General features: G+C 47.7%; 1 protein-coding gene across 4 annotated transcripts in view; it reads right to left on the bottom strand.

The window, feature by feature from the left end:
- Positions 1-24977, bottom strand: part of NELL1 (neural EGFL like 1) — a 647610-nt gene that overhangs the window by 619493 nt on the left and 3140 nt on the right. Inside the window, exon 1 of one of the 4 annotated variants that reach the window (XM_088458961.1) lies at positions 18846-19109. The exons of 1 other annotated variant lie outside the window; for it this stretch is intronic. In XM_088458961.1, coding sequence (XP_088315087.1) covers positions 18846-18894 — 49 coding nt within the window. In that variant the 5' untranslated portion in view covers positions 18895-19109. Of the gene's footprint in view, positions 1-18845; positions 19110-24977 lie in introns of those variants that run through there. 2 more of the 4 variants (XM_088458963.1, XM_088458964.1) reach the window with 2 other exon arrangements.

The raw sequence follows: 24977 nt of genomic DNA, 5'->3' as shown, positions 1-24977 counted from the left end.
TGATGATCAGCAATCTGCTCCTAAATGCCAGAAAAACAGATGAAAATGTCGTCAGACAAGTTTGTTAAATGTTTGATCTAAACTATTTGTTCAAACAACAGTTTTGTCCATTTTCCAGCGTTTGGGAGCAAATTGCTGATTGTCATTTGCTTTCATACATTACCAGATTTCATTCCAACCAATCAGCTAGTTGGCTGGTTGGACAGATAATCTTTAGATGTGTGGCCAGCTTTAGACTGCAGACTTCTGGGGAGTGTGGTTGAGTAGGCCGTCCTCCCGCATCCCAACCACTTCCCTAGTGTGCAGGGTGATTGAGGAGGAATGGACTTTTTTTTTTTATTTCAAATTTAGGTAATTTGGAAGAACACAGTCATTGTGGAAGATCTCAGACCAGGACTGGTCACGGACATTTTGTTTCGTTTGCCATCTTTAGAAGTCTGAATGTGGCGCTTTCACACAGCGAGCTCAGCGTAATTGCCAAAGCTGCACTACAAGTATGAATGGGACCCTGCTTTCACTTAAAACTCTATCAGGGATAAGATTCCCGAGTGATACCCCGTATCCTGGCTGGTAGTGGGGAAGAGGAGTGTGACTGCAGTCAGATAGTCCTGCATGTGTGGTCTGGCTTTACTGGCTTAGGATGGATCTGGGCTTCCACTGGGTATTATTATTTTAATATCATTCACTTTGGCAAAAAATTACGGCATCACAAGCCATCATTCGGTTCTGTTTTCGCATTACGACATACCAAGGTAATAGAAGAACACATCTATATCACCACACACACACACACACACACACACACACACAAAGCATCTGCGGATATACAGCAGACGCCCTCACCATCTGCTGTATCTGGCTGGGATTATCAGCTCCCTCATGCTCCAGTCACCTTCCTGTTATTTTACTATTAGCACCTGTTTTAACGGAGAGTCACTCTCACCTCACCTGTCATTTTCCTAAGTGCGAATTCATGACCATTATTAGTGCATTGCGGAAGACTGCGCAGTGAATCCAGAATCCCAGATAATCACTTGTAGCAATTTTAATTAATGTGTGAAGACAAAGTAGGTGAAATGAAAAAAAAACTAAGAAATGATTGTGAAGAGAAGAGCTAATCCCAGGGGATGGCACATGTGTTATTGTGATGTTGTGTTATCTTGTACATATTCTATTTCTATGTAAGAACAGAGTCACAGAGGGTCTTTCAGACATACAGTATTAACTATTAATAAAGAACCAGCATGTACCATAAATCTGTGACATATGAACACTGTAGAAGAATCAGTAAGCATACAGCCCTATTACCTGCGAGAAATGGGTATTTTCGGCAGAGATAAATCTCGTTATTCCATCGCCCTATATACAAAACAGATTCCCATAAACCATAGCAAACGACAGGTATTCCAAGACAGTGTTCATTCTAGCACCTACCACAACCCATGCAGTTCCTCTTTCCTACCTGGGGTGTAGCTGTGTGCTAGAAGCACCTGAGCAGACAGCGAACGCAAAAAAATAAAAATAAATGACATACAGAACATAGGACCTCATTTATCAACGAGTTTATCACTCAAAAAAATATCACTTTTTAGATAAATGGTGCTCAGCCAATCAGCTCCCAACTGTCATTTTTCTAACCGTTGGAAGCCGATTGGCTGAGCACCATTTATCATAAAAAGTGATAAACTCATTGATAAAAGAGGCCCATAGTGTGCTAGAAGCACCAGAGCAGAGAGAGTGACACCCCAGGCAGGAAAGAGGAACTGCACGGGGTGTGACAGGTGCAGGGTGCTAGAATGAACACTACCAGGACAGGACAAACACAATGAAGATTTGCTTTAGTCTTAGAATAAAAACATTTTTTTTTATGCATTAATGTTGAATTGTAAATTTATTCTATAGTACGGAGTACTCAAATCTAAAATTTCAGTTCCACTGAACAGACACAACCACAAATCCAGAGAATGTCCTATAGAAGTGGTAAATCATCCCTTACCCCTCCAGGCCAACACTCATCTTCTCAATATTTTTTGTAATGATAGGCGAAAGTTGAATAAGCTGAAGAATATATAAGAATACTGGGTTTTTTGCTGATTGGCTGTTGATGACAGCCTTGTTGCTGGGCAGTTAGTTGGATCCATTTGGTCAGCTGGTTGGTGGAGCCAATGATATGCTTGAGAGTGTGGTCAGATGAATGGTATATATTGGCTCGTTTATAAAGGCAGCCCCTTTTTGCTGGATCTTTGAAACCCACCATCCCACCCGTTACGTTTTTTTGTTGCCGTCACACTATTCTTTTCCCAATTTGGGGAGGCGCAGCATGGCGGGAGTACGTGGCAGCTCAGTGGCTTTATGTGGCGCAAGATAACTTTGTGGGGGCACTTGCCCTCGATGTCCATGGCGAATTTGTCCTTCTCCGTGCGGGGGGACCCGGGCGCTTTTGTGTGGAAGCCTCTCGGATTGGCCCAGGAGGGAAGTGAGACCCTCGCATCGTTAGTATTGGGTGATGTGAATGCTAGAACTGAGCTTGCAGCGTCTCTTAGCCACCCTGGTTAGGTTAATTAATATAAAAAAAAAAACATGTGACCTTTTTAGCCAAGCTCTGGTTGTGTCATTATTTATTAGTTTAAGTTAAGTAAGCTAGTCAAGGTTGTTAAGGGTTAGAAGCAATAAACCAATGTATATCTTAAGGGATTTTTGTACATTAAACATTTACTTAAAGTCCATTGGCAGACCCTGGAACCATGGGGCCCAGAGGGGGCTGTAGGAGCTGGTCTTCTCCTCCTCTATATGCCATAATCTTGAGTCAGTCAATTCCTTCTTTAAAGGCTCATACACACTAGACCAGTGTTCTCCAACCTGTAGCTCGCCATAGGCCTTGATTCAGAGCCGGACGCTCTGACCAGAGTGCTCGCTCTGAATCAGGGCCCACCTCCTTTACTATGGAGCGCCCTCCTGGACGCTCGTATAACTGTGGGTCACCACCCACAGCATATACGAGCGTGCAGGATGATGGTCGCGATGGTCTTGACCATCGCGACCATCGAAACTGCGAGCAACAGCCTGCGGTTGAGTTTTTCAACCGCAAGGCCAGGAGTGATTTTGGCTCTATCAGAGCCAAAATCTCTCCCACTGACATCACTAGTGATGTCAGTGGGGCCGTCTTCAGACGGTAGGCGTTCCCTTGGGAACGCCTCCGTCTGGCAGGCACGCCCACCAAAGGGGGCGTGCTGTCAGTCAACATCGACAGCACGCCCCCTTTGATGAGACACTCCGAGCGAAGGAAAGTCCTTCGCTCGGCGCATCTCGCGCATGCGCACCATCGACCCACTTGCGAGCGGGCAGCCGCTCGCGAGTGGGTCTGAATGAGGGCCATAATCTGGGTAGCTCACCTAGCTGCAGTGCTGCTGAGTCAACTAGGACGAGGTGACCTCTGACAAAGCGGTGGGTGAAGCGACTGGGAATGCGGCAGGTGATTGCCATAGGGCAACACAATAAGTGACGGACACCATCTGGATATCACAGGGAGTCGACTGCATTTGGGGCGAGTGACTCCTGCCCAGCCCTACAGAAAAATCACACAGCTGCCCTGCCTATATCTTTGGCTCCTCTACTGTACTTCCCTCCTTGGAGTCGGTAATTAAAAGTGAAATGTGCAACAATATCACTGTATTTATTAAATTCATTGTTGTTTTCCATGAAATATTTTCATTAAATGATCTTTAACTTTTGGGTTATTAGCCAGATTTTTTTTTTTTTCAAAAATGTTATTAGCTCTCCAGGAGGTTTAATTATTCTCGTGGAGCTCACATCTCAATTAAGGTTGGTGACCACTGCACTAGACGACGAGCTGTATGAACGATATTGGTGAAAGATTTCTCCTGAACTCTGAAATTGGGTGTATACACTGACAGATACCTTTCCGTGAAGTCCAGGCTTCCCAAGCCTCCCGATTTGGCCAGGAGCCTCCCGGAAAGGCAGGCAAGCCACCCGACATTCCCAAAGCCCCCCAGAATACACAAGAAATGCCCGCAGCAGGGAGGGTGGCGTGACTTGATTCACGTCATCGTGGCCCCGCCCCCTGCTTCACAGTGCCGAAAATAACGACATTGTGAATAGGGGGTGGGGCCATGATGACGTGATCATGCAGCTTCGCCCCCAACGTGTCACAGCTGTCCGGACACTTCCCCCGCTGTTAGCCGACAATCAGCTCCCTCCTTACAGTCAGTGTAGGCTCCCTCCCTCATCACTGAGCATGTACAGTCAGTCAGTGTAGTCTTCCTCCCTCATCACTGAACATGTACAGTCAGTCAGTCAGTGTAGGCTCCCTCCCTCATCACTGAACATGCAGTCGGTCAGTGTAGGCTCCCTCCCTCATCACTGAACATGTACAGTCAGTCAGTCAGTGTAGGCTCCCTCCCTCATCACTGAACATGTACAGTCAGTCAGTCAGTGTAGGCTCCCTCCCTCATCACTGAACATGTACAGTCAGTCAGTCAGTGTAGGCTCCCTCCCTCATCACTGAACATGTACAGTCAGTCAGTGTAGGCTCCCTCCCTCATCACTGAACATGTACAGTCAGTCAGTGTAGGCTCCCTCCCTCATCACTGAACATGTACAGTCAGTCAGTCAGTGTAGGCTCCCTCCCTCATCACTGAACCTGTACAATCAGTCAGTCAGTGTATGCTCCCTCCCTCATCACTGAACATGTACAGTCAGTCAGTGTAGGCTCCCTCCCTCATCACTGAACATGTACAGTCAGTCAGTCAGTGTAGGCTCCCTCCCTCATCACTGAACATGTACAGTCAGTCAGTCAGTGTAGGCTCCCTCCCTCATCACTGAGCATGCACAGTCAGTCAGTCAGTGTATGCTCCCTCCCTCATCACTGAACATGTACAGTCAGTCAGTGTAGGCTCCCTCCCTCATCACTGAACATGTACAGTCAGTCAGTCAGTGTAGGCTCCCTCCCTCATCACTGAACATGTACAGTCAGTCAGTCAATGTAGGCTCCCTCCCTCATCACTGAACATGTACAGTCAGTCAGTGTAGGCTCCCTCCCTCATCGCTGAGCATGCACAGTCAGTCAGTGTAGGCTCCCTCCCTCATCGCTGAGCATGCACAGTCGCTGGTAGTTTCCATCATTATAGTGCACGATTACTGAGCGATTGCACGATTACGATGTCGTAATCGTGCAATCACTCAGTAATATCGCCCAGTGTGTACGCACCATTAGAACAAATTCCTGTGCGGTTAAAGTCGCAGCCTGGCGTGTCCGATACAGATTGTGTGGTGTTTAGCGGTGCGAATAAGATGAACTTGAAAGAAAAAAAGTCGCTACACTATGCCGCATTGCGTGTCTGCCTCAGGCGTTTTGAGGCTCGGTGCATGAGGACACATCGGCAACAGGACATGCACTTTATGGGTTAGTTACATCCGAAGTCCACTATGATTTCTCCTATAATAGTGGGGACTATCTTCTATAGGGGTGTATAAAACCTTTGTATAAGTGAGGGCCAATCAATCTGTAGATCTTCTTTGTAATCTGAAGTTCCCTGCACGTGGCAAATGTGGCAGGCATGGCCACAGTTCTTACATTTCATATTACTTTCCAATTAATAATGGTCCCCCAACTGGCACTACGCCACCCACTAATGGACCCCCAACTGGCTCTAGGTTACCCCACTAATGGTCCACCGAATGGCACTATGTCACTGACAGCCCCCCAACAGGCACTAAGTCATTGGCTAATGGCACTCCAACTGGAACTATATCACCCACTAATGCCCCCCCTCCGATTGGCACTATGTCACCCTTTAATGGCCCCCCCAACTGGCGCTAAGTCACCCACTAATAGCCCTCCCACTGGCACTTCGTAACCCACTAGTGGCCCCCAACTGGCACTATGTTACCTGCTAAAGGTCCCCCAACTGGCACTAAGTCATATGTACTATGTATATTCTATGGCCCTTTCTTTGCACGGTGTGAATTATAAGGATACATGGAAAGGTCATATCAGCAAGTGCAGAGCTACCGCTTGTGTCACACAGCACTTTGTACAGAGGAAATGAGGAAAAACACCAAACTACACTGTAGGACTTCCACGTCGTGAGACATGGAGGAGCCATCAATGTGTTCTATGTCTGTCAGATAAAGACAGCTCTCCTGTGGGGGGGGGTCATACTGCGGACTACAACCTCTGACAGGAATGAGGCCCCTCTCCCTACCCAGGCCCAGCACTGATTACACTACAATCATCTGACAGGAATGAGGCTCCTCCCCCTCCCCAGCACTGATTACACTACAATCATCTGACAGGAATTAGGCTCCTCCCCCTCCCCAGCACTGATTACACTACAATCATCTGACAGGAATGAGGCTCCTCCCCCTCCCCAGCACTGATTACACTACAATCATCTGACAGGAATGAGGCTCCTCCCCCTCCCCAGCACTGATTACACTACAATCATCTGACAGGAATGAGGCTCCTCCCCCTCCCCAGCACTGACTACACTACAATCATCTGACAGGAATTAGGCTCCTCCCCCTCCCCAGCACTGATTACACTACAATCATCTGACAGGAATGAGGCTCCTCCCCCTCCCCAGCACTGACTACACTACAATCATCTGACAGGAATTAGGCTCCTCCCCCTCCCCAGCACTGATTACACTACAACCTCTGACAGGAATTAGGCTCCTCCCCCTCCCCAGCACTGATTATACTACAATCATCTGACAGGAATTAGGCTCCTCCCCCTCCCCAGCACTGATTATACTACAATCATCTGACAGGAATTAGGCTCCTCCTCCTCAGGGCCAGCACTGATTACACTACAATCATCTGACAGGAATTAGGCTCCTCCCCCTCCCCAGCACTGATTACACTACAACCTCTGACAGGAATTAGGCTCCTCCCCCTCCCCAGCACTGATTATACTACAATCATCTGACAGGAATTAGGCTCCTCCTCCTCCCCAGCACTGATTACACTACAATCATCTGACAGGAATTAGGCTCCTCCCCCTCCCCAGCACTGATTACACTACAATCATCTGACAGGAATTAGGCTCCTCCCCCTCCCCAGCACTGATTACACTACAATCATCTGACAGGAATTAGGCTCCTCCCCCTCAGGGCCAGCACTGATTACACTACAATCATCTGACAGGAATTAGGCTCCTCCTCCTCAGGGCCAGCACTGATTACACTACAATCATCTGACAGGAATGAGGCTCCTCCCCCTCCCCAGCACTGATTACACTACAATCATCTGACAGGAACTAGGCTCCTCCTCCCCAGCACTGATTATACTACAATCATCTGACAGGAATTAGGCTCCTCCCCAGCACTGATTACACTACAATCTGACAGGAATTAGGCTCCTCCTCCCCAGCACTGATTATACTACAATCATCTGACAGGAATTAGGCTCCTCCCCAGCACTGATTACACTACAATCTGACAGGAATTAGGCTCCTCCTCCCCAGCACTGATTACACTACAATCATCTGACAGGAATTAGGCTCCTCCTCCCCAGCACTGATTACACTACAATCATCTGACAGGAATCAGGCTCCTCCTCCCCCTCCTCAGGGCCAGCACTGATTACACTACAATCATCTGACAGGAATTAGGCTCCTCCTCCTCAGGGCCAGCTAGGGATGGCCATCGATGATTCATAATCAGCGATGGTTTAAGGCAGATGTCAAATGTTTTCCCCATCGATGGAAAAGCATAACAAAGCGTTTTTTTTTTTGTTACATGGTGCAGAGACACAGAGCATAGCTCCGCAGCCCCACCCCCCCTCCACAACATCCACAAAACCATGCCTCCCAGTTCTGATTGGCCCATGGGCCAGCAGTCATAGAACAGGGAAGACCATTGATTGGTGAAACCATCGATGGTTGGTCATCCACTGCATAGTTGGTTACCATCAATGGCCACTTGCTATTTTGCCATTGATGGTTACATTACAGATGGCCATCCCTAGGCCCAGTACTTACTACACTACAACCTGTCAAAAATTGGGCTCCTCCTGCTGAGGCCCAGCACTGACTACACTACAAACACTGACAGGAATTAGGCTCCTCCCCCTCCTCAGGCCCAGCACTGACTACACTACAAACACTGACAGGAATTAGGCTCCTCCCCCTCCTCAGGCCCAGCACTGACTACACTACAAACACTGACAGGAATTAGGCTCCTCCCCCTCCTCAGGCCCAGCACTGACTACACTACAAACACTGACAGGAATTAGGCTCCTCCCCCTCCTCAGGCCCAGCACTGACTACACTACATACACTGACAGGAATTAGGCTCCTCCCCCTCCCCAGCACTGATTACACTACAATCATCTGACAGGAATGAGGCTCCTCCCCCTCCCCAGCACTGATTACACTACAATCATCTGACAGGAATCAGGCTCCTCCTCCCCCTCCTCAGGGCCAGCACTGATTACACTACAATCATCTGACAGGAATTAGGCTCCTCCTCCTCAGGGCCAGCTAGGGATGGCCATCGATGATTCATAATCAGCGATGGTTTAAGGCAGATGTCAAATGTTTTCCCCATCGATGGAAAAGCATAACAAAGCGTTTTTTTTTTTGTTACATGGTGCAGAGACACAGAGCATAGCTCCGCAGCCCCACCCCCCCTCCACAACATCCACAAAACCATGCCTCCCAGTTCTGATTGGCCCATGGGCCAGCAGTCATAGAACAGGGAAGACCATTGATTGGTGAAACCATCGATGGTTGGTCATCCACTGCATAGTTGGTTACCATCAATGGCCACTTGCTATTTTGCCATTGATGGTTACATTACAGATGGCCATCCCTAGGCCCAGTACTTACTACACTACAACCTGTCAAAAATTGGGCTCCTCCTGCTGAGGCCCAGCACTGACTACACTACAAACACTGACAGGAATTAGGCTCCTCCCCCTCCTCAGGCCCAGCACTGACTACACTACAAACACTGACAGGAATTAGGCTCCTCCCCCTCCTCAGGCCCAGCACTGACTACACTACAAACACTGACAGGAATGAGGCTCCTCCCCCTCCCCAGCACTGATTACACTACAATCATCTGACAGGAATTAGGCTCCTCCCCCTCCCCAGCACTGATTACACTACAATCATCTGACAGGAATGAGGCTCCTCCCCCTCCCCAGCACTGATTACACTACAATCATCTGACAGGAATGAGGCTCCTCCCCCTCCCCAGCACTGATTACACTACAATCATCTGACAGGAATGAGGCTCCTCCCCCTCCCCAGCACTGACTACACTACAATCATCTGACAGGAATTAGGCTCCTCCCCCTCCCCAGCACTGATTACACTACAATCATCTGACAGGAATGAGGCTCCTCCCCCTCCCCAGCACTGACTACACTACAATCATCTGACAGGAATTAGGCTCCTCCCCCTCCCCAGCACTGATTACACTACAACCTCTGACAGGAATTAGGCTCCTCCCCCTCCCCAGCACTGATTATACTACAATCATCTGACAGGAATTAGGCTCCTCCCCCTCCCCAGCACTGATTATACTACAATCATCTGACAGGAATTAGGCTCCTCCTCCTCAGGGCCAGCACTGATTACACTACAATCATCTGACAGGAATTAGGCTCCTCCCCCTCCCCAGCACTGATTACACTACAACCTCTGACAGGAATTAGGCTCCTCCCCCTCCCCAGCACTGATTATACTACAATCATCTGACAGGAATTAGGCTCCTCCTCCTCCCCAGCACTGATTACACTACAATCATCTGACAGGAATTAGGCTCCTCCCCCTCCCCAGCACTGATTACACTACAATCATCTGACAGGAATTAGGCTCCTCCCCCTCCCCAGCACTGATTACACTACAATCATCTGACAGGAATTAGGCTCCTCCCCCTCAGGGCCAGCACTGATTACACTACAATCATCTGACAGGAATTAGGCTCCTCCTCCTCAGGGCCAGCACTGATTACACTACAATCATCTGACAGGAATGAGGCTCCTCCCCCTCCCCAGCACTGATTACACTACAATCATCTGACAGGAACTAGGCTCCTCCTCCCCAGCACTGATTATACTACAATCATCTGACAGGAATTAGGCTCCTCCCCAGCACTGATTACACTACAATCTGACAGGAATTAGGCTCCTCCTCCCCAGCACTGATTATACTACAATCATCTGACAGGAATTAGGCTCCTCCCCAGCACTGATTACACTACAATCTGACAGGAATTAGGCTCCTCCTCCCCAGCACTGATTACACTACAATCATCTGACAGGAATTAGGCTCCTCCTCCCCAGCACTGATTACACTACAATCATCTGACAGGAATCAGGCTCCTCCTCCCCCTCCTCAGGGCCAGCACTGATTACACTACAATCATCTGACAGGAATTAGGCTCCTCCTCCTCAGGGCCAGCTAGGGATGGCCATCGATGATTCATAATCAGCGATGGTTTAAGGCAGATGTCAAATGTTTTCCCCATCGATGGAAAAGCATAACAAAGCGTTTTTTTTTTTGTTACATGGTGCAGAGACACAGAGCATAGCTCCGCAGCCCCACCCCCCCTCCACAACATCCACAAAACCATGCCTCCCAGTTCTGATTGGCCCATGGGCCAGCAGTCATAGAACAGGGAAGACCATTGATTGGTGAAACCATCGATGGTTGGTCATCCACTGCATAGTTGGTTACCATCAATGGCCACTTGCTATTTTGCCATTGATGGTTACATTACAGATGGCCATCCCTAGGCCCAGTACTTACTACACTACAACCTGTCAAAAATTGGGCTCCTCCTGCTGAGGCCCAGCACTGACTACACTACAAACACTGACAGGAATTAGGCTCCTCCCCCTCCTCAGGCCCAGCACTGACTACACTACAAACACTGACAGGAATTAGGCTCCTCCCCCTCCTCAGGCCCAGCACTGACTACACTACAAACACTGACAGGAATTAGGCTCCTCCCCCTCCTCAGGCCCAGCACTGACTACACTACAAACACTGACAGGAATTAGGCTCCTCCCCCTCCTCAGGCCCAGCACTGACTACACTACATACACTGACAGGAATTAGGCTCCTCCCCCTCCCCAGCACTGATTACACTACAATCATCTGACAGGAATGAGGCTCCTCCCCCTCCCCAGCACTGATTACACTACAATCATCTGACAGGAATCAGGCTCCTCCTCCCCCTCCTCAGGGCCAGCACTGATTACACTACAATCATCTGACAGGAATTAGGCTCCTCCTCCTCAGGGCCAGCTAGGGATGGCCATCGATGATTCATAATCAGCGATGGTTTAAGGCAGATGTCAAATGTTTTCCCCATCGATGGAAAAGCATAACAAAGCGTTTTTTTTTTTGTTACATGGTGCAGAGACACAGAGCATAGCTCCGCAGCCCCACCCCCCCTCCACAACATCCACAAAACCATGCCTCCCAGTTCTGATTGGCCCATGGGCCAGCAGTCATAGAACAGGGAAGACCATTGATTGGTGAAACCATCGATGGTTGGTCATCCACTGCATAGTTGGTTACCATCAATGGCCACTTGCTATTTTGCCATTGATGGTTACATTACAGATGGCCATCCCTAGGCCCAGTACTTACTACACTACAACCTGTCAAAAATTGGGCTCCTCCTGCTGAGGCCCAGCACTGACTACACTACAAACACTGACAGGAATTAGGCTCCTCCCCCTCCTCAGGCCCAGCACTGACTACACTACAAACACTGACAGGAATTAGGCTCCTCCCCCTCCTCAGGCCCAGCACTGACTACACTACAAACACTGACAGGAATTAGGCTCCTCCCCCTCCTCAGGCCCAGCACTGACTACACTACAAACACTGACAGGAATTAGGCTCCTCCCCCTCCTCAGGCCCAGCACTGACTACACTACATACACTGACAGGAATTAGGCTCCTCCCCCTCCTCAGGCCCAGCACTGACTACACTACAAACACTGACAGGAATTAGGCTCCTCCCCCTCCTCAGGCCCAGCACTGACTACACTACAAACACTGACAGGAATTAGGCTCCTCCCCCTCCTCAGGCCCAGCACTGACTACACTACAAACACTGACAGGAATTAGACTACAGCTGTGCAGTAAGTGGCTCACTGTCAGTGCCTAGTGCGGAAGCACTAGAGTCTGTGCCCAGGCAATTGGCCACAAACCATTGAGGGAAGAGAAGATAGATAATTGCTTCACCTCCAGAGAGCGTCTCATACAGACAGGCAGTCTGCAGCGACCACCCAGGGGCAGGGGTCACTAACTGCGGCCGTAGTGATTGGGCCCTTTTTCTTAAATCCTCTCCTGCATTCTATTCCATTAAAGCAGAGGGGTGTCCAGGGCTGTGCATATAACCTAAGAGCAGTCCCCTTATACTGTCAGATCCCAAACATAACAAAATGTATCCTCATTAATAAATAGGTTGGTCCAAAAATGGCAATTTGCTCATTTAATGGTGATAAACTAGATTCACATTTTATAAATGTCCTTTATAGGTTAATATTGTATCTTTACTGTATCTGATATATATCCAGTGTATTAAAATATAACTATCTACATATTAGGATATAACAGTTTTCTTAAGAACAGTATTATATTATCACAACCACAGGGGGTTAAAGTTTTGCACATGTGCATGTAACAATATCGTTACTGCAGTGTACAATAATGAAATAGAATACAGCTTTGTATGATGAATGTAATCCAGCCTAGTTGTTACCATTACAGTAGTTTTTATTACAAATACTGCGTTCAGCGCTGTGCCCCATCCCATAGAGAGAGGGCGCCGGACAAAAGACGGCACGAACGCCCCCGACACCGATGCAGGAAAGAACAGATCGAAAGATGTTTGGTCTACACAGTGGAACAGACCCAATTTGAGGAGCTTGTCCCAAAAGATTGGAACGTTAAGGGCAGCTGGGAAATAGGTTTCATTGATAGATGTCCCTTCAATGATGTCCACACCACTGGCTGGCCTTTGTTCTAGGAGAGGGGACAGAGTGGTGTGGCTGATGAGGAGGCCTAAGCTGTGTTTAGGGCAGAGATGGGCATCGTTTTGGCACAGCTTCGGCTAGCCGAGGGCACCGTGCCCGATGGTGTGGTGGCTTTAGGAATGGTGTGTACGGTGGAGATAGGTGCAGTAAAAGTGTTACGGACGGTGTGGCAGTAAATGGTCAGATGGCACAGGGTTTGCCTGCCCCGAATAGATTGAGGCTCCCGCAGGAGCAATAAACTGCTATGGTGACCGTGTGCTGGTGTCCGTGTGCTGGTGCGGCAGCTAAATTAATAAGTGAAGATGTGAGAAGAAGAGGGGAACGTGTTACTGCTAAACAGACTGTACCTGGGATTATGAACCTGATTCAGACCTGCTCACTAGCAGGCGATCGCTTGTTGCTAGCGATGTTTGCAAATGTGCGCATAGTTACAGTGCACGTGCGCAAATTAGTACGAGCGCTTGAGATGCACTCGCTCGCCCAACAAAGACAGCCCAGTGGAATGAGTGACAGGAGAGGCCGTTTGTGGGTGGTAATAGGGGCAGGGCAGTAGTAACGGGGGAGTGGAGTTGCGGACGCAGGCGTGCCTGAGTGTTTCAACGCCGTTTCTGAGGCGTGCACAATTAACAGGCAGCGTCATAGTACACGTCACCTGGTTGAATTATACACTGAAGTGCTCGCAGTGCTTGCGGTGGGGTACACTCAACCACAAGCGCTGCGGTCAGTTCCGATGGACCCCGATGTACCGATGTTTGTATACACTTCCAGGAGATGAGGTTCGCAAGTGGGCGGCTAAAGACAGGCTGGTGGGCGTCTACATACACAAAGTGATCGCTCGCCAAGATATTGTGGGCGTGCTTATGCCGTGACGTCACTTAGCTGAATATCCATAAGCTGGGAGTGAGCGGGTCTGAATCAAGGCCGGGCTATTTTTTTATTTTTTTTGAACGGCCTCCTGGCCACTCGCATAGCTGTGGGTGACCACCCACAGCTATAGCGAGCGGCCAGGAAGATGGTCACGATGGTCAAGACCATCGGGCTTGCGACGAGACCCTTGTGGTAGGGTTTCGTTGCCGCAAGCCCCAGAGAGATTTCAGCTCTAACAGAGCCGAAATCTCTCCCACTGACATCACTCGTGGCGTTCCCATGTGAACGCCTCCGTTTGGGCAGCCACTCCCCCGGCCCACCCACCAAAGGGGGCGTGCTGTCACTCAACATCGACAGCACGCTCCCTTTGGTACGAGACCTGGAGCGACGGATTGCCCGTCGCTATCTGGGTCTCGCGCATGCGCACGTCGGAGCCGGTTCCGTCGTGCGCAAGCGCTCTGGGCCACCATCGACCCGGTTGCAAGCGCGCAGCGCTTTCGACCGGGTCTGAATCAGGCCCATTGTGTCTTGATTCAAATGTGCCAGTTAGGAATGATATACAGATGCCTGTTAGTTCTGGACAGATGGGAAAAAGGAATTTAATACAATATAAATGGGCTGAGGAAGGTGCAGTACCTACGAAAGAAGTATTTTTGCAAATGATATTCAGTTTGGGATTTCATGCATCTGACTTATATGCATGGATACACACGATGAAATCTGCTGAGTTTGATGTTAGTTTCTTGTCCTATCAGGGGTTACAAGCATTCTGGGGCAAATGGCAGATGACCCCTACAAGGTATACAGGACGAGCTTAGTAACGAAACACAATAGTCAAAGCAAAAATATTAATAAGGAATGAGTGTTGGTTAACAAGATTTTGTGATGTGCAATCTGACCATGTGAAATCGGGATATACTTTGGGGATATGGGGCGGAGCTTGGGAGGTGATGATAAAGTTACGTGATTCTGGATTTGTGCACGTACCCTCAGCTGCTTACATTGGACGTGAAGGGTGCAATGATTTTATAATGGACAGCCGTGGACTTGCTTTATATGTGATGACTTCAGGCACCTACTGTAAGCAGTGACTGTAACGTGATAGAGTGTTCTATAGGTTGTCATAATGGAAAGGTAGAGAGTGGAATTGTGGGGTGGGGGGCAGATAGGCCCGGAATCCCCCCTGAGGGTGGTGGCCTATGCAGATGACAACACAGTGGTTCTGTCTTCACAGGCAGAGATTCGTGAAGTGGAACACCACATCTGTGAGGCCTCGTGCTCCAGGTTAATCATGAGAGGTGTGAAGGTTTCTGGATGGGGGAGGAAGGTGATGAGTACTGCCTACCGAACACCTCCCCTCAGGTTAGTCAGCAAATCAAAATTCTAGGCATCAAAGTTGACCATGGTGATTACGCCTCCCAAAACTGGAATAAAAATCTGGAAGATGCAGCCAGGAAGGTAGAGAGCGGGAAAAGATGGAAGTTATCGTTGAGGGAAAAGGTTGACTTGTGCAAAACTTACCCGATCCCTATTTTTTTTTATAGTTAGTTATTTGTGCTTTTTGCCTCAATCTATGTGGTCCAGGTTGAATTCCTTGTTCTTCCTGTTGTTGTGGGGGAATATGATCAATATAGTCAAGAGGGGTATCACCTACAGACCAAGGAAAGACGGAGGTTTAGTCATGGTAAACCATGGATTGCATATAGGTGGTAGGTTCAGTTGTTTGTTTTAGTTTTCTTTTTGTGGGGATTTAATATGATGAAATATTATGGTTACCTAAGGTTTTTGGTTATGTATATTTATTCTATTTTGTGTATTTATTTATATATTATGTTGCAAGTTTTAAATAAAATGAAGCACGTCCTGATAAACGCTGTTCTGCTGGGGACCCTGCTCCTCCCACTATATATCTCTCAGTCTGTGGCTTCCTGCTGCCCCCATTCCCCTCCTCACATCATGTCACTGCCCCTGTCACATGCAGCCCTGTCCTCACTAACACATCACACATCTCCTGATATACTCTGTGCTGCTGGGGACCCTGCTCCTCCCACTATATAGCTCTCAGTCTGTGACTTCCTGCTGCCTCCATTCCCCTCCTCACATCATGTCACTGCCCCTGTCACATGCAGCCCTGTCCTCACTGTCACATCACTCATCTCCTGATATACTCTGTGCTGCTGGAGACCCTTCTCCTCCCACTATATAACTCTCAGTCTGTGACTTCCTGCTGCCTCCATTCCCCTCCTCAGATCATGTCATTGCCCCTGTCACATGCAGCCCTGTCCTCACAGACACATCACTCATCTCCTGATATACTCTGTGCTGCTGGAGACCCTTCTCCTCCCACTATATAACTCTCAGTCTGTGGCTTCCTGCTGCCCCCATTCCCCTCCTGTCACTGTCACATGCATCCCTGTCCTTACAGTGCGTTATAGGTCACAGCCATCCACAATATTTGCACAATTATCTTTGCACTGCTGTGAACATCTGATTGGCTACTTATTCTACCCCCACACATGCCTGGGGTTTATCTGTGGCCTCAGCTCTCAGCCCTACTACTGTAGCTCATCACATGTTTAACAGAGGGAACACACATACAGTAGGTGTAGAAGGTGTGCTCCCAAAAATAAGCTGTATGATTCACTACCTCCATAATAAGCAGTCAATGGCCCTAACTGGAGGCACTTATAAATAGTCCTAATCTGCGCCCCCTGTTCTGTATTTTCTAATATGCCAAAATGTAAGACAGCCGGAGAAAAGTGGCTATAAATCCTCCTATGTACTAATCACAGCATCTCTACAGGAGTGAGACTGACATCCAGCACGCTATTCACCATCACCGGCAGAATATGGGCACACTGGTCCCCCCAGCAGGTAACGAGTTAAATGACTCCAATCCCCAACACTTCATGTCACAAATCTGAATAAGCGCAAATCACAAGTGAAGCACGGACGAGATGATCCAATTTTATGTAAGTACCCCCTTACTTAGCTCCGCTGATTACAGGGTTAGCACCTGCAAATGGAAAACAATACTATTTCCAGCATTAACATTCATGAGACTTGGGCACCTAGCTCCAATCTCACTCCTCAAACCAAATCACATTAAGAAATGATTTCACTGGGAGAGCTTCTTGTAGTAATTGCCATTTAAATCGCTATTGCACAGTGGATTTTGTTATTTCATTTTTCCAGCAGAGTAATAATAACTTGTCCCCAATTCAGTTTTGTACCTTTTTATTTTTTTTTATTTTTTTAAACAGACTTATAATACCAGCAAATAAACCCTGGGCCACTCATCTGCGATATTAGGGGCAACGATTATAATGGAAGTTTCCCATCCTCTACGTTTTATCGTGCAGCTGAAATCGCCATCTGGACCCAGCTACTCTAACCTTTAGCCATGATGGGAAACAGTGGTGTTCCCCTATATCTGCCCAGCAGGCGTGCAGTACCCATCTATCGCACACAGTCCCCAATTCTACCAAGGAATAAAAGGACTTTGCTGAGAAGTCCCCTTTACAAGTTTTGATACATCTCCCCCTATGTATCCAGGACAGCTTTTTGTGTCTTATTAGACAGCAGATCCTGTACTGCAGCCTCCCACACATTGCAAATACATCAAATATTAATAGGAACTGTATCCTCCTGTGGACTTTCTATTGCTAATCAAGAAAATGCTGGCAATGAAAATCTTTTGAAGGATGGTGAATGGTCTTCTGGTTAATTCACCTGTGTACAGAGCTTCAAACAGCCCAATGCTGAGCCTACGGCAAGGAGGGCAATTTAACCTGATCAGTGCTGCCTTATTGTAAGAGATATATATATATATATATATATAGATAGATAGATAGATAGATAGATAGATAGATAGATAGATAGATAGATAGATATACACACACACACACACACACACACACACACATATCCTGCCATCCAGAGGAGGTATGGTGCAAGGAGGACACCAACAGATAACCTATATTACTGCTGACATTCAGGAGATCTAATGATGAGCCGGGTTACTAGTGGGGACTGGAGGCTTTAGTGGGAGAATGTTTGGACATAGCTGATAGGAAGGCAAGCAGAATATACAAATCAGAGCCGGAGCAGTCAGGGAAGGGCTGTCACTCAGGAAGATAATCACCAGCAGGAGAAGGCTTGCTGTCTGCCACACTAGATGTTCCCAGTTCTATTCTGGAACACAGGTGAGTGCTGGAGTGCAGGGAAGCCAGGTATTGCAAGGAGCCCCCAGGGAGATGACACTAATCTTTCCATTTACAAGCACATGCCCAGTACACATGGGCATCCAGGCAGATGACACTTCCATTAGATGTCAGAGTGTGGGCACCTGGCTGGGCAGTGGGGGAATGCACAGACCCCCAGTATAAATGCTGACCAGGGTGCTGGGTCTGCATTGTCACACAGGGACCATCCTGGTTGCAAAGCAAGATACTGTACAATGCAAAGTTTCTCTGCACTGCAACTAACAGTATACATCATGCACTGATCCACGGGACACTAGCCATAGTGTGACCCCCTGTGCAGCCATGTACAGTGCCCTGTATATCACACCTGCAGCCTCTCATCACCAGGTACATCACATCTCTATGAAATCACAGCTGTGCTCTGTACAGGCTGCAAGATCAGAGGCACATCAACCATTCTGTACAATGCAAAGACCACACACACATCATGTAACGAGCCTCAACCTTGTACTGTATATGTTCTCTTCTCTATACCATGCAAGCGCCTGTTCTGCACAGCCAGCTGTATCATGCCACATGATAAATACCCAGATGTACCATGACAGATATCCAGATGTGCCATGACAAATGCCCAGCTGCACCAGGCAAACACCCACATGTGCAATGCATGAATCACATTTACCTGCACCCCCCTTACACCCCAGCTGGCAGGTACAGATAGGCATGCCTGTCCTCTGCCAGTCTTACCTGCTTTAGCAGTCAGCACACATGCCAAGAGTGCAAAAATCCCATCCATTTGTATTGTGTGCAGTAATGTCCCCGGACTGGCAGTAACAGATAATCCTCAACCCCAGTTTGCTGGAGAATTAAAGTTGCAGAGCTCCCTTCTAGGCTGGTGTGAGACTGAGCCTGGCAAGCTGCTGAGCCTGAGAGCTGGGAGCGCACCACTGGTGAGGGCGGGGGGAGTCACAGAGCTAGCACTCCCCGGCTCTTCCACTCTGTAATAGCCTCCCAGTGATAGGCGCACCCCCTCCCTCACAGACTCACCCTCATACACACATATACTAGTCTGCCTTTAAGTGTCAGGGTGAACAGAGGGGGCTGAGTATTTTGGGTATACTAGTCCCCTCCCCTATAAGGAGTTTTGGTTCAGCCTCACGGCAGAAACTCCAGCTGATACATATAGAGGCTGAGAGATCAGTAATTATTATCACATCCTCTATATACACAGTGCTCAGGCTGCTATCCTGCACCTGTACCTGCAATCTTCCCATCACTTATTATAGCAGTGTAACCTCTGGTGTCCCCCACAGCCTGCTGTACATATACAGTGATTATTATCGCTCATCCTCTATATACACAGTGCTCAGGCTGCTATCCTGCCCCTGTACCTGCAATCTTCCCATCACTTATTATAGCAGTGTAACCTCTGGTGTCCCCCACAGCCTGCTGTACATATGCAGTGATTATTATCACATCCTCTATATACACAGAGCTCAGGCTGCTATCCTGCCCCTGTACCTGCAATCTTCCCATCACTTATTATAGCAGTGTAACCTCTGGTGTCCCCCACAGCCTGCTGTACATATACAGTGATTATTATCACATCCTCTATATACACAGTGCTCAGGCTGCTATCCTGCCCCTGTACCTGCAATCTTCCCATCACTTATTATAGCAGTGTAACCTCTGGTGTCCCCCACAGCCTGCTGTACATATACAGTGATTATTATCACATCCTCTATATACACAGTGCTCAGGCTGCTATCCTGCACCTGTACCTGCAATCTTCCCATCACTTATTATAGCAGTGTAACCTCTGGTGTCCCCCACAGCCTGCTGTACATATACAGTGATTATTAGCACATCCTCTATATACACAGAGCTCAGGCTGCTATCCTGCACCTGTACCTGCAATCTTCCCATCACTTATTATAGCAGTGTAACCTCTGGTGTCCCCCACAGCCTGCTGTACATATACAGTGATTATTATCACATCCTCTATATACACAGTGCTCAGGCTGCTATCCTGCCCCTGTACCTGCAATCTTCCCATCACTTATTATAGCAGTGTAACCTCTGGTGTCCCCCACAGCCTGCTGTACATATACAGTGATTATTATCGCTCATCCTCTATATACACAGTGCTCAGGCTGCTATCCTGCCCCTGTACCTGCAATCTTCCCATCACTTATTATAGCAGTGTAACCTCTGGTGTCCCCCACAGCCTGCTGTACATATGCAGTGATTATTATCACATCCTCTATATACACAGAGCTCAGGCTGCTATCCTGCCCCTGTACCTGCAATCTTCCCATCACTTATTATAGCAGTGTAACCTCTGGTGTCCCCCACAGCCTGCTGTACATATACAGTGATTATTATCACATCCTCTATATACACAGTGCTCAGGCTGCTATCCTGCCCCTGTACCTGCAATCTTCCCATCACTTATTATAGCAGTGTAACCTCTGGTGTCCCCCACAGCCTGCTGTACATATACAGTGATTATTATCACATCCTCTATATACACAGTGCTCAGGCTGCTATCCTGCACCTGTACCTGCAATCTTCCCATCACTTATTATAGCAGTGTAACCTCTGGTGTCCCCCACAGCCTGCTGTACATATACAGTGATTATTAGCACATCCTCTATATACACAGAGCTCAGGCTGCTATCCTGCACCTGTACCTGCAATCTTCCCATCACTTATTATAGCAGTGTAACCTCTGGTGTCCCCCACAGCCTGCTGTACATATACAGTGATTATTATCACATCCTCTATATACACAGTGCTCAGGCTGCTATCCTGCCCCTGTACCTGCAATCTTCCCATCACTTATTATAGCAGTGTAACCTCTGGTGTCCCCCACAGCCTGCTGTACATATACAGTGATTATTATCGCTCATCCTCTATATACACAGTGCTCAGGCTGCTATCCTGCCCCTGTACCTGCAATCTTCCCATCACTTATTATAGCAGTGTAACCTCTGGTGTCCCCCACAGCCTGCTGTACATATACAGTGATTATTATCGCTCATCCTCTATATACACAGTGCTCAGGCTGCTATCCTGCACCTGTACCTGCAATCTTCCCATCACTTATTATAGCAGTGTAACCTCTGGTGTCCCCCACAGCCTGCTGTACATATACAGTGATTATTATCACATCCTCTATATACACAGTGCTCAGGCTGCTATCCTGCACCTGTACCTGCAATCTTCCCATCACTTATTATAGCAGTGTAACCTCTGGTGTCCCCCACAGCCTGCTGTACATATACAGTGATTATTATCACATCCTCTATATACACAGTGCTCAGGCTGCTATCCTGCACCTGTACCTGCAATCTTCCCATCACTTATTATAGCAGTGTAACCTCTGGTGTCCCCCACAGCCTGCTGTACATATACAGTGATTATTATCACATCCTCTATATACACAGTGCTCAGGCTGCTATCCTGCACCTGTACCTGCAATCTTCCCATCACTTATTATAGCAGTGTAACCTCTGGTGTCCCCCACAGCCTGCTGTACATATACAGTGATTATTAGCACATCCTCTATATACACAGTGCTCAGGCTGCTATCCTGCACCTGTACCTGCAATCTTCCCATCACTTATTATAGTAGTGTAACCTCTGGTGTCCCCCACAGCCTGCTGTACATATACAGTGATTATTATCACATCCTCTATATACACAGTGCTCAGGCTGCTATCCTGCACCTGTACCTGCAATCTTCCCATCACTTATTATAGTAGTGTAACCTCTGGTGTCCCCCACAGCCTGCTGTACATATACAGTGATTATTATCACATCCTCTATATACACAGTGCTCAGGCTGCTATCCTGCACCTGTACCTGCAATCTTCCCATCACTTATTATAGCAGTGTAACCTCTGGTGTCCCCCACAGCCTGCTGTACATATACAGTGATTATTATCACATCCTCTATATACACAGTGCTCAGGCTGCTATCCTGCCCCTGTACCTGCAATCTTCCCATCACTTATTATAGCAGTGTAACCTCTGGTGTCCCCCACAGCCTGCTGTACATATACAGTGATTATTATCACATCCTCTATATACACAGTGCTCAGGCTGCTATCCTGCACCTGTACCTGCAATCTTCCCATCACTTATTATAGTAGTGTAACCTCTGGTGTCCCCCACAGCCTGCTGTACATATACAGTGATTATTATCACACATCCTCTATATACACAGTGCTCAGGCTGCTATCCTGCCCCTGTAACTGCAATCTTCCCATCACTTATTATAGTAGTGTAACCTCTGGTGTCCCCCACAGCCTGCTGTACATATACAGTGATTATTATCACACATCCTCTATATGCACAGTGCTCTGGCTGCTATCCTGCCCCTGTAACTGCAATCTTCCCATCACTTATTATAGTAGTGTAACCTCTGGTGTCCCCCACAGCCTGCTGTACATATACAGTGATTATTATCACACATCCTCTATATGCACAGTGCTCTGGCTGCTATCCTGCACCTGTACCTGCAATCTTCCCATCACTTATTATAGCAGTGTAACCTCTGGTGTCCATCACAGCCTGCTATACATATACAGTGATTATTATCACATCCTCTATATACACAGTGCTCAGGCTGCTATCCTGCACCTGTACCTGCAATCTTCCCATCACTTATTATAGCAGTGTAACCTCTGGTGTCCCCCACAGCCTGCTGTACATATACAGTAATTATTATCACATCCTCTATATACACAGTGCTCAGGCTGCTATCCTGCACCTGTACCTGCAATCTTCCCATCACTTATTATAGCAGTGTAACCTCTGGTGTCCCCCACAGCCTGCTGTACATATACAGTGATTATTATCACATCCTCTATATACACAGTGCTCAGGCTGCTATCCTGCACCTGTACCTGCAATCTTCCCATCACTTATTATAGCAGTGTAACCTCTGGTGTCCCCCACAGCCTGCTGTACATATACAGTGATTATTATCACATCCTCTATATACACAGTGCTCAGGCTGCTATCCTGCACCTGTACCTGCAATCTTCCCATCACTTATTATAGCAGTGTAACCTCTGCTGTCCCCCACAGCCTGCTGTACATATACAGTGATTATTATCACATCCTCTATATGTACAGTGCTCAGGCTGCTATCCTGCACCTGTACCTGCAATCTTCCCATCACTTATTATAGCAGTGTAACCTCTGGTGTCCCCCACAGCCTGCTGTACATATACAGTGATTATTATCACATCCTCTATATACACAGTGCTCAGGCTGCTATCCTGCCCCTGTACCTGCAATCTTCCCATCACTTATTATAGCAGTGTAACCTCTGGTGTCCCCCACAGCCTGCTGTACATATACAGTGATTATTATCACACATCCTCTATATACACAGTGCTCATGCTGCTATCCTGCCCCTGTACCTGCAATCTTCCCATCACTTATTATAGCAGTGTAACCTCTGGTGTCCCCCACAGCCTGCTGTACATATACAGTGATTATTATCACACATCCTCTATATACACAGTGCTCAGGCTGCTATCCTGCACCTGTACCTGCAATCTTCCCATCACTTATTATAGCAGTGTAACCTCTGGTGTCCCCCACAGCCTGCTGTACATATACAGTGATTATTATCACTCATCCTCTATATGCACAGTGCTCAGGCTGCTATCCTGCCCCTGTAACTGCAATCTTCCCATCACTTATTATAGCAGTGTAACCTCTGGTGTCCCCCACAGCCTGCTGTACATATACAGTGATTATTATCACATCCTCTATATACACAGTGCTCAGGCTGCTATCCTGCCCCTGTACCTGCAATCTTCCCATCACTTATTATAGCAGTGTAACCTCTGGTGTCCCCCACAGCCTGCTGTACATATACAGTAATTATTATCACATCCTCTATATACACAGTGCTCAGGCTGCTATCCTGCCCCTGTACCTGCAATCTTCCCATCACTTATTATAGCAGTGTAACCTCTGGTGTCCCCCACAGCCTGCTGTACATATACAGTAATTATTATCACATCCTCTATATACACAGTGCTCAGGCTGCTATCCTGCCCCTGTACCTGCAATCTTCCCATCACTTATTATAGCAGTGTAACCTCTGGTGTCCCCCACAGCCTGCTGTACATATACAGTAATTATTATCACATCCTCTATATACACAGTGCTCAGGCTGCTATCCTGCCCCTGTACCTGCAATCTTCCCATCACTTATTATAGCAGTGTAACCTCTGGTGTCCCCACAGCCTGCTGTACATATACAGTGATTATTATCACATCCTCTATATACACAGTGCTCAGGCTCCTATCCTGCCCCTGTACCTGCAATCTTCCCATCACTTATTATAGCAGTGTAACCTCTGGTGTCCCCCACAGCCTGCTGTACATATACAGTGATTATTATCACATCCTCTATATACACAGTGCTCAGGCTGCTATCCTGCACCTGTACCTGCAATCTTCCCATCACTTATTATAGCAGTGTAACCTCTGGTGTCCCCCACAGCCTGCTGTACATATACAGTGATTATTATCACATCCTCTATATACACAGTGCTCAGGCTGCTATCCTGCACCTGTACCTGCAATCTTCCCATCACTTATTATAGCAGTGTAACCTCTGCTGTCCCCCACAGCCTGCTGTACATATACAGTGATTATTATCACATCCTCTATATGTACAGTGCTCAGGCTGCTATCCTGCACCTGTACCTGCAATCTTCCCATCACTTATTATAGCAGTGTAACCTCTGGTGTCCCCCACAGCCTGCTGTACATATACAGTGATTATTATCACATCCTCTATATACACAGTGCTCAGGCTGCTATCCTGCCCCTGTACCTGCAATCTTC

This window comes from Taudactylus pleione, unplaced genomic scaffold (assembly GCF_031769625.1).
Source record: "Taudactylus pleione unplaced genomic scaffold, aTauple2 ptg000875l, whole genome shotgun sequence".
NCBI classification, from domain to species: Eukaryota; Metazoa; Chordata; class Amphibia; order Anura; family Myobatrachidae; genus Taudactylus; species Taudactylus pleione.
Note: the sequence above shows the minus strand (reverse complement) of the source record. Positions and strands in the feature narration are given on the sequence as shown.